At 37.5% G+C, this 11,262-nt stretch overlaps 1 protein-coding gene and 1 pseudogene across 1 annotated transcript; one reads left to right on the top strand and one right to left on the bottom strand.

Moving 5' to 3' along the window:
* Positions 1-4,954: 4,954 nt before the first annotated feature.
* Positions 4,955-6,280, bottom strand: LOC149847160 (pentatricopeptide repeat-containing protein At2g20540 pseudogene; annotated as a pseudogene).
* Positions 6,281-6,505: 225 nt separating this feature from the next.
* Positions 6,506-8,572, top strand: LOC149847159 (Tetratricopeptide repeat (TPR)-like superfamily protein). The gene has a single exon (XM_089998322.1). It carries the CDS (start codon positions 6,527-6,529, stop codon positions 8,570-8,572), a length of 2,046 nt encoding a protein of 681 aa, XP_089854448.1. The 5' UTR covers positions 6,506-6,526.
* Positions 8,573-11,262: the final 2,690 nt, after the last annotated feature.

Below are 11,262 nucleotides of genomic sequence, written 5' to 3'. Positions count from 1 at the left end.
TGTTCTAGGTTCTGGTTGTGGCATAATGCTTTCAAGATTCCCCTTAACTCTCTTTGACATATTATGTTTAGAGATCTCCTCCAATTCAACTTATTCACCCTTTCTTGCATTGTCAAATTTTGCAACAGATCTATCTTTATACAAGATATTTCTATTGAATATAGCATCTCTCCTTCTTATGACATTTCTATTCTGATTATTCTAAAACCAATATCCAAATTTGTCATTACCATATCCAATGAAAAAATACTTTATGAACTTTAGATCAAGTTTATCCCTGGCATCATAATCTACATGTATATATAAAACATAACAAAAAACTTTCAAATGTAACATATTTACCTTTTCGCTTGTCCAATCCTCCTTTGATAGTTCTCCATCCAAAGGAACATGAGACCCTCAATTTATCAAGTTGTTATGCTCACTGCTTAAGCCCAAAACGTTTTGGGCAATCCAATATGTGTCATCATGCTTCTAGATCGTTCATTCAAGGTTTTATTTATACATTCAACAACTTCATTCAGTTTTGGTGTTCTTGGAATTGTTTTTTTCATTTGAATCTCACTTACTGCATATAACTTCTTGGATTCTTTTATATTATACTCACTCCCATTATCAAACCTCAAACATTTTATTTTTGCTCCCGACTCATTTTTCACTTCTTAAAAATAAAGAATATATCAAATTTATTTTTGAAAACATAAATTCATACCTTTCGAATAGAGTCATCAATGAAGGTAACATAATAGAGTGAGCCTTCAATAGATAGTACATGAGTAGGACCTCATAAGTTTGTATACACAAGCTCCAACTTTCCTGTCTTTGGTGTCCTTCTAGCCTTAAAAAAACTAACATTTTTTTTCAAAAATATAGTCATCACAAAGACCAACATCCACAAACTTTGAGTCAGATAATTTCGCTTTTGATAAAAATATCTTCATCTCTTTCTCACTCATATGCCCAAGTCTACATTGTTAGATTTTAGAATTAAAGGTCAAATCTGTGACTGCCACAATATTTCTCATATCCGTGATCATATAAAGGGTACCCATCTTGTTACCTCTTGCCACAATCATAGCACCTTTGATAACTTTTCAAGATCATCTTATAAAGGTTATAATATATAATTCATCATCAAGTTGTCCCATAAATATTAGATTTCTCTTTAAGCATGGAACATGTCTAACATTATGCAACTTTCACAAGGTGCCATTACCAATTTTAATTCGAACTTCACCCTTTCTCACAGTATCTAAAAGTTCATCATCAACAAGATAAACCTTTTCAAAGTTTTCAGCAATATAATTATTCATACCTTCTCTGAGGTGGAGTAAAAGGATGCTCTAGAATCCAAGATCCAATATTCAATGGAGCCGTCAACACTCAGGATTTGGGCATTAAGAACTTCCTCTATTGTTGCATTGGCAAATTCTTCATTCTATTTATGATTTTGTTTCTTAGATTCACTACAGTCTCTCTTTAGGTGTCTTTTCTTCCCATAGTTTCAACAACTAAGTCTCTCTTGCTTATTTAAGATTTAAACTGACTTCTTCTAGCAGACTTAAACTTGCCACAATTTTGACCTCGCTAATTTGTTCTTCCCTTACCTTCAATGTTCAAGGCAAAACTCAAGGATTCACTTTATTCTCTTCTACCAATATCTTCATTTAGAATCATGTCTCAAACTTCATTTAACTTTAACTTGTTTGAACTAGAAGAACTACTCACAACTGATAGTGAGGACAATAGAATCAATGCTACAATCTCATCTCCAAAGTTGATGGCCATCAAATTCAGCTGACTCATAATAACATTGAATTTGTTGATATGACTAGCAACAGAGGCACCTTGTACCATCTTTAAATTAAACAAATGGCACATTAAAAATACCTTATTTGACGTTGATGGCTTCTCATAAATATTTAAGAGCACCTTCAAGAGGCCAGTCATGGTCTTCTCATTCTTGTTGTTGAACGTGATGTTTTTGGCCTACGTCAATCAAACAATTCCCAATGCTTATCTGTTTAACATATGCCAATCTTCCTAACTCATCTTTTCTGACTTCGTTCCAATAAGAGGATGATGCAACTTCTTTTGATATAGATAATCTTTGATCTGCATCTTTTAGAAACCGAAGTACTTGTTGTTGAACTTGTCAATCATCACCTTTTCTTCTTCTACCGTCATTGCTCACACTCTTCCCTTCGAACTGAGGCTCTGATATCAATTGTTAAGAGAACGACTCAACACACTATCAATAGATTGAAGAAACAAAACACAAGAAGATAAAGAAATCAACCACATGAAGAAAAAGGATTTTACGTGGTTCGACGAGAGTTGACTATGTCCATAATCGCACTAAGTTCCTCTAAAAAACACACCACATTACAAGAGACAAATTGTCCTCTTTAAATACCAAGAGTCTAGGGCAACCCCTACCTTACGGACAGGGAGGCACTGCCTCCTGCAACTCCTGCCAACTTAGCACGAAGTTGGATTCGCAAAAATTAGAGTTTTATATAAATGTAGAAATCAGGCTCCACACTCCTCCAATATAATTAAATTCAAAATATGTGACCTTTTACCAAGGGGCATGACTTATGACTGCATCCTTATATATTTGGGTTTAAATTTGTAAAGATTATATAGGAGAATAGCATTGAGAAGGCAGCTTTTGAAAATTAGAAAGGGCATGAGATGGACTCTCATGTGTAATTGGTAACTACACTTCTTAGAGGAGAGCAGATTCAGTGACCAGGATCGAACACCTCCAACAACTGTGAGCCATGTAGTGCAAGGGGGGTCACACAACCACGCCTCCTCCTAGAGGTGGCAATTTGCAATTCCAAGAATCAGTGGATTTCACCTTTCCAAATGCTTATACTATATTTGACTCTCAACTCCCAAAAAGTCCTAAGGTCATTGTAGATGCTGATGTACAACATGACATAATGGAGTTTATTCATTCATTTTTAATACATTGATACAAGTTGTTGTTAAAGTTATGTGATGTTTTTATTTTTTTCTTTGATAGTCAATGTTGGGGTTATGAACTTGAGAGCCTATTTATAAATTTTTAAAAGTTGATCGGGTATTTGTACATACCTCAAAAGTTGAGCAGGTATTTGTAAATTTTTCTAAATTGTATCAATTGAATGATTTATCATTTTTAACTTTTTGAAAAGGTGCTAAATTAACTACCTATTTAAAGGAAAGCACCAACCTACCCTCTTTGTTTATTTTCAGGACAATAAACTTTCATTTTTTCCAATAAGGCCCACATAAGTCAACAAATCCTCTCTTTCCATATTTTTAGACAATAAAATTCCAATTTTTCCTATAAGGCCCATGTGAGTAGACTATAATAATTAATGATTTTTTTATTTTTATTTTTTTAAACTGAGTTTGTAGTTGCCTACTATTTTTCTAGCTACCACCAACCTACTGCAAGAGAACGGACATTTTTGGGTTGTTCTTTGCAAATCTGACCTTAAGATGTATTCGACAAGATCAATTTGCTAGGAACGACACTTGGATCATGTTTTTCTTATGATAAAACATGATATTTTAACCCTTGAATATTTATGAAAAAATATTAGAATGCTGATTTTTAAATTATATAAAAACCTCACGATGTGACGAAGTGGGATGATCCAAGATTCAATTCCTATCAAATCAAGCATATAGAACACATTTGTATGGACACATTTAAGGAAAACATAGAAAAAAACAATAGGCTAGCGGTAAGCTAGAAACTGGTAGGTAGCTACCACTTTTTCCATATATATAAGGTGGTAGCTGCTAACCACTTTTCTAGCTAACCTGATTTTTCTTAAATCTAACCACAAAGATGTGTTCAACATGATCAACTTACTAGAGAATGACACCTGGATCATGTTTTTTTGATAAAAAAATATGAGTTTTTAAGCCTTGAATATTTATGAAAATCTTAGACTGTCACATTTTAAACTTTATAAAAACTATCTGCATATAAGAATCAGATGATCCAAGAATCAATTGCTATAAAATCAATCTATACAGTCAGATTTAAAAAAAAGATAGAAAAAAACCTTCAAAATCCTTATTAGCTGACAATTAGATAGCAAAGTGGATAGTAGCTCTCTCTCTCTCTCTCTCTCTCTCTCTCTCTCTCTCTCTATATATATATATATATATATATATATATATATATATATATATATATATATAGAGAGAGAGAGAGAGAGAGAGAGAGAGAGATGGTCCTACCATTTTTTTGTTAAGTCCCATTAGGTCATTTGAAAAATTATACTTTCAAGTACTTTTTGCTCGACCTATACCATTAGATGTGTTTATCATTGCTTACTCAATAAAAAGCATGTAATTGAATTATTTCAATTTAAATTACAGCAATGAAAAGGTAACAGTTATAATTGAAATATTTTCTTAATTGGTTGAATGATAAAATCAACTTGTTTGTTTACAGGTTGATATGTGGAGTCTTGGTGCCATTGTTTTTGAGCTTTTAAATGGGTATCCACCCTTTAGAGCGAGAACCAATGGTCAGGTATATATCCGCTTTGGCACCTTTTTTCCCACTCTACTTAAAGTTTCTTTCTAATAATCTTCCTTCATGCGATCTTCAGCTGCTTCAAAATACCACCAACTCTACAAGTCTTACCATTTTCACAGCTTGTTCTTCCAAAGCTGCATCCAGACTGTGGATATGTGCACAAGACTACTGTGTAAAAATCCAGGTTTATTAACTAACCTATAATATGTTTTCATTAAAAAAAAGAGAACAATTTTGGATTCTGATGAAGTTCTATCTTTGCAGCCAAGCGCTTGTCCTTTGATTCTTTGAAGAATTTTACCACCACAAATTCCAGAATTCAAGTGTTCCTTTTGTGAGAATCATCATGATAAGTCTGATGTAAATATTCATGTAACAATATTTTCTGCTAGCCTTATCTCCTCATCTAATAGATCTAGCATGCTGTAAATCTCTTCTGATTGTGGATATGAGCCTTCTCCTGATACGAACTCCTGAACCAAATTGTTTAACCTCAATCAAGCTGCAACCTGGTGTTTTCTTCACCTGCTTGCTCTTCATCAATTTTCTCATTCGCGAAACATCATCCCATCGGCACTGGGATGCATAAATATTGGATAGCAATACATGGTTCCCCATGTCTTCTGGTTCAAGTTGAATAAGATGCTCCATTGCCGTTATAGCAATTCTAACATTTGAGTGAATCCTGCAAGAACTGAGCAAAGAGCCCCATATGGCTGCATCTGGTTCTATTGGCATATCCTGTATGAATTCAAGAGCATAATCAAGCCCACCCTTGCGTCCAAGAAGGTCGACCACACATCCATAGTGTTCAACACTAGGATTAATGTGGTGATCTTTAATGATGGACTCGGAGTATTGGAGTCCATCATAAAGAAGTCCACCATGTACGCAGGCAGACAGAACACCAACGAAGGTGATATTGTTTGGTTTCACCCCAGCTTCCTTCATTTCGCGGAAAAGTTTGATGGCTTCTTGACTTTGGCTATGATGTGCAAGGCCGCAAATCATGGCGCTCCATGAGATGACATCTCTTTCACGCATTTTACCAAACAATTGGCACGCTTCGTCCACACTCCCACATTTTACATACATCTCAATCAACGCATTACATATGCATGTATTGTGGAGGAGGTTGTGCCTATTGGCATAGACAAGGATCCACTTTCCTAGATCTAGAGCACCTAACTGTGCACAAGCTGGTAGTACAGAAACAATGCTGGTCTCGTCGGGTTTCAATTCAGCGAGTTGCATAAGATGAAACGCCTGCAATGCATCGCGGTAACGGTTGCTTCTAACATAGCCAGATATCATCACAGTCCAAGAGACAATCGTTCTCTCCGGCATTATGTCAAACACTTCTTTGGCCCTGTGCATCTTACCAATTCTGGCATAACCATATAATAGGGTGTTCCGATAGACAGTATCTCTCTCAGGCATTTCAACAAACACTTGTTGTGCATCTGTTGGGTTGCCGCATTTTGCATGCATGTCTAAGAGAGCGTTTTTGACATAAGAATGCATTTCGAGATCCAATTTGCAGACATGGGTGTGAATCTGATGGCCCAGATGAAGGTCTAGAAGACCAGCAGAGGCCTTGAGTACAAAGGGGAAGCTGAATCTATCTGGGAAAATTGGTGTTTCGTTTTGTGGATCTGCCAGCATTTGCTTGTAGACTGAAACAGCTTGATTGTAAAATTGGTTGTTGCTGTAAACTCTGCATGGCATTATACAAGAAGATGTTTGGTCTTAGCACTTGCTTGAAAATCAGTAGTGCATAGTCTGTGCTGCCATTGATGTCACAGAAATCCAACATTTTGGTCATCAAGAAGTTGCTTTGAGAAAGGCCCAACTTGACAATATGGGCATGGGTCTGCTTGAGTTGCTTAATGCCTCTGCACTTCTGTAATATGGGTGCAATCTGATTTTCCAATTCTCTGACCAAAGGGATGAAACTGTTTCTCATCAGCAGCGATGGTCGAAGAGTACAAGAGATTTGTGATGCTTCTGAGGTCTTGTGCAAGGTCGAGGTTGCTAGCTCAGGGGATGCAAATACATACGGTATTGCTGAAGATGGGGAATGGCTTTGACCTTGTTATGAACAACACCCTGGTGGATATGTACGTGAAATGCGGGAGAACAGACGTTGCACACCAAGTGTTTGTTAGAATGCCTGAAAGAAATGTAGTCTCCTGGACTGCTTTCATGAATGGGTATTTACAGCAGGGTAAGGCTTGGGATTCACTTTCTTTGTTTTCTGATATGGGCGGTGCAGGGATCAGACCAAATGAATTCACATTTTCGATAAACCTAAAAGCTTGTGGCTTCCTAGGCGTTCCTGCTCATGGCATGCAGATACATGTTCAGTGTGTCAAGACTGGGTTTGAAGGGTATGCCGTTGTGGGCAACGCACTTATTGATATGTATGCTAAGTCTGGTATGCTTGAGGATGCGGTGCAAGTGTTCGAGAAAATGCCAATGAGAAATCTCATCTCTTGGAATACCATGATTGCAGGATATGTACATATTGGCAATTTTAGAAGCTCCTTGTTAACATTTAGAAAGATGCAGGAGGGGGAGATACCCGATGAGTTTACATTATCAAGCCTCTTAAAGGCATGTAGCAGTCTTGGCTCACTTGGAAGAGGAAAGCTGATCCATACTTCTATAATTACACTTGGATTATCCAGGAGTACAATTTTGGCTAGTGCACTCATCGATCTCTATGTAAAATGCAGGTGTCTTTCTGAGGCACGGAGTGTTTTTGAGGCGATTCCACAAAAGAATGTAATTTCGTGGACAGTGATCATTGTTGGTTATGCTCAAGAAGCACAGATAGTTGAGGCGATGGAGTTGTTTGGCGAGTTGCGAAGAAGTGGAATCCAGATAGATAGTTTCATGATATCTAGCCTGGTTGGAGCGTTTGCAGACTTCGCATTGATAGAGCAGGGGAAGCAAATCCATGGGTATGCTATGAAGAACTCCTCTGGTTCAGATGTTTCTGTATCCAACTCCATTGCCGATATGTATATCAAGTGTGGCATGATACCTGAAGCAGAACGAGTATTCACTGAGATGCCCGAAAGAAATGTAGTATCATGGACTGTGATGATCACAGGCTATGGGAAACATGGCTATGGTAAGAAGGCAATCAATCTGTTTAATGAAATGGAAGCACAAGGAACCCAACCGGATGAGGTAACTTTCTTAGCCATACTCTCAGCCTGCAGTCATGCTGGGCTCTTGGAAGAAGGCCGTGTGTATTTCACAAAATTGACCAAACAGTTTGGTTTTGAGGCCAAGCAGGAGCATTATGCATGTATGGTGGATCTATTCGGCCGTGCTGGACATTTGAATGAAGCAAAGGATTTGATATACAGCATGCCAGTTGAACCAAGTTGTGCTATATGGCAGACACTCCTTGGAGCATGTAGGATTCATGGAGATGTGGATTTGGGTAAAGAAGTTGGGGAAATTTTACTAAGGTTGGACAGTGAGAATCCTGTGAATTATGTGGCTTTGTCCAACCTCTACGCTGAGGCCGGCCGATGGGAGGAATGCCAAGTGATAAGGGAAGTGATGAAGAGAAGGGGGCTGAAAAAAGAGGTAGGCTGGAGTTGGATACAGATTGGCAAGGAAGTTCATTTCTTCTATGGTGGGGATGACTCACATCCTCTTATCAAAGAAATCCATGAGGCCTTGACTGAGATTACAGGAAAGATCAAGGAAATGGGCTATGTTGTAGGGGTGAGGTTTGCTTTACATGATGTGGATGTAGAGTCCAAGGAAGAAAACCTAAGGTTGCATAGTGAGAAGCTAGCTATTGGTTTGGGGATTGTGCATGGATTTGGTTGCATGGGAGAAGTCATTAGGGTTTTCAAGAATTTAAGGGTGTGTGGAGACTGTCATGAATTCTTGAAGGGGGTATCAAGGGTCTTGGAGAGAGAAATACTGGTAAGAGATGCCAATAGGTTCCACAGGTTCTACAATGGAGTATGCTCTTGTGGTGACCATTGGTGATTCATTCAAAACTCATGAAAAATACATGCTTTTTTAACTTGTATCCTAATAATCTTTTTTTTCGATAAGCATATCCTAATAATCTTCTTTTTAGGTGTTTGCCCCCCCAAGCAGTGCTGTTTTTTTATACCAAGGCCTCTTGGTTGAGTTGTAAACCTTAATTAATGTCCAACTCCAACGGGTTCTTGGTCCAGCTAATATTCATGTGCTTAATGTGTCTTTCACGGTGTGACCGGATTAGGCAACATGAAGACAGACTGGTACTCTGCCTAAATCGAGTGCAAAGTGCAAACATTGCAGTAGTCCCACTGCCTATCTGGTCAATGTAAAATGTACTGCTGAAGATGGCAATCTCTCTCTCTCTCTCTCTCCATATTAATGTTGTGTGATTCGTGAGACCATAAACATCGATACTTGGATGTATGCAAAAAGAAATCAGAGCAGAATGAGTGGTCCAAGATTAGAAACGTCTCTTTTGATTACAATATGCCGTGTGATTCGTGAGGCAATAATGAGTTGTCTAAGATTACAAATGTTTCTAGTGATAACACTATGCCATGTGATTCTTGAGTGATGGGACTGTAAATAAGAGATCATCCACCTAGAACTGAGAAGAAGAGAAGAATAGAGAGGAGAGGCTGCTGCAAATTCCCCAAAAAAACATCGACGTGCATGGTTTCTTTCATTATTAGGAATCTATAACTGATTGCAAATGCAAATGTACAATATTGCCCCTAATCTCTAATATACAACAACACGTATAATGGGGGTAAAATGGATGGATAAGATACAATAACTCATAACATCTTTTACAATGGATCTGGATTTAATATGGATCCATATATGAATCTAAAACATATATCACATCCCAATAGCCTCTCTCAAGTTGTACATAGTCAAAATCATGGCTAACTAGACTTTTAGTAGCAAAAAATGATGCTTGCTCAACCCCTTTGTGAATAAATCAGCCACTTCCAATGAATCTAGTTTCAATTTCACTATTCTTTATCTTGTTTTGGTGAAGTGTTGATCTATTTTAATATGTTTTATTCTTCCGTATTGAAATAAATTTTAAGTGCACTTTGGTTGTCACAGAACAATACTTAGCACTATATTTTTTTATCCAATTCGCTCAACAAATATCTAATCCATGTAACTTCTGAAGATGCTCCAGCCATGACTCTATATTTGGCCTTTGTACTAGAGCGACTGTCTGCCTTTTGTTTCTTACTGCTCTATGAGACTAAGTTTCTTTCAACAAAAACATTATCTTAAAATTGACTTTCATTCATCAAGATCACTTGCCAATCTGGACCAGAGGAGGCCATCATCCATCACATTAAGCGCATCTTCATTCTTTATCTCTTTTCTTATAACAAAGACCATCTCCAAGTGTACCTTTGAAACACTTAAGGATTCTCTTAACCGTCTTTACATGACCGGTGCATATATTTGGATACTTGATTTACTGTATAAATAACATTTGATCGAGTAAATGTGAGGCATTGAAGCACACCTACCATACTCCTGTACTTAGTAGAGTCTTTATATACTTTCCCTTCATGCAACTAAGCTTTTGATTTAGAGGACTAGGAGTCAGTAGAGGTTTACAATCTCTCATGTCAGCCTTGTTTAGTAAATCACACAATAGTGTATCCTTTCTTCTATCGACCTCCACTCTCAGAAAATATTTGAGCCTTCTCAATTTTTTCATTTTGAATCTATGACTCAGAACTTCTTTAATTTCAAGGGTGTTCTTCTGAACTACCTGCAACTATGATATCATCCACATAAATGAGCAAGATAATTAACCATTCTTTACCTTTGTACATAAAGAGTGAATGATCGAGATGTGATCTGGCAAAGCCATATTTTAGAATTTCAAAGGGAGAAACTTTTGAGAGGCTTGCTTGAGCCCATATATAGTCATGTTTAGCTTGCACACCAGGGGCGTAGCTAGGATTCATGTGAGGGGGGGGGGGGGGGGCAATCAGGGGTGTAGCAAAAAAAAATTTATTTGTGTGATAGTCGGGGGTTCGGGGGCAGCGGCCCCGAAATTTTTTTTTTTTGAGATAAAATAAAAATGGCTACAATTATTAATAAAAATCTATTTCATATGGACAAATCAAACTATTTTCTGCAGTCAGGGCTGGGCTAAAAAATGGATAAAAATCTATTTCATATGGAATCAGGGCAGGGCTAGGACTGGGCTTTTAAAAAAAAAAAAATTTAACTGTTTGGGGAGGCAGGACTGGGCTACAGCCCAGTCCTGCCCCCCCTAGCTACGCCCCTGTTGCACACATATCGGTTGAGTTTCTTCTCACTATATCCCTGAGGTTGTTCCATGTAAACTTCTTCCTTTAAGTCTCTATGCAAAAATACATTCTTGACATCCAATTGACTCGGCATCCAACACTTATCAACAACAAGAGACAAAATGATACGTATTATTTCCATTTTTACTACTGGACTAAAAGTCTCATCATAATCCAGCCCATGTTCTTGGGTAAACCTCTTTGCAACAAGTCGAGCCTTATATATCTCTACGCCACAATCTGGTTTATATTTAATTTTATATACCCACTTTGACCCCATAACATTCTTGTCAAAAGGTCTCGTAACAATCTCCTATGTTTGACACTGATATAGTGCTTTCATCTCTTCATTTGTAGCTTCAATCCATCGATTTG

This window comes from Nuphar pumila, chromosome 2 (assembly GCF_984573655.1).
Source record: "Nuphar pumila chromosome 2, dmNupPumi1.hap1.1, whole genome shotgun sequence".
Lineage (NCBI taxonomy): Eukaryota > Viridiplantae > Streptophyta > Magnoliopsida > Nymphaeales > Nymphaeaceae > Nuphar > Nuphar pumila.
Note: the sequence above shows the minus strand (reverse complement) of the source record. Positions and strands in the feature narration are given on the sequence as shown.

Bases quoted from the DNA above. Each gene is read 5' to 3' on its own strand.
- LOC149847159 (XM_089998322.1), top strand. From the start codon at position 6,527: ATGGTCGAAGAGTACAAGAGATTTGTGATGCTTCTGAGGTCTTGTGCA.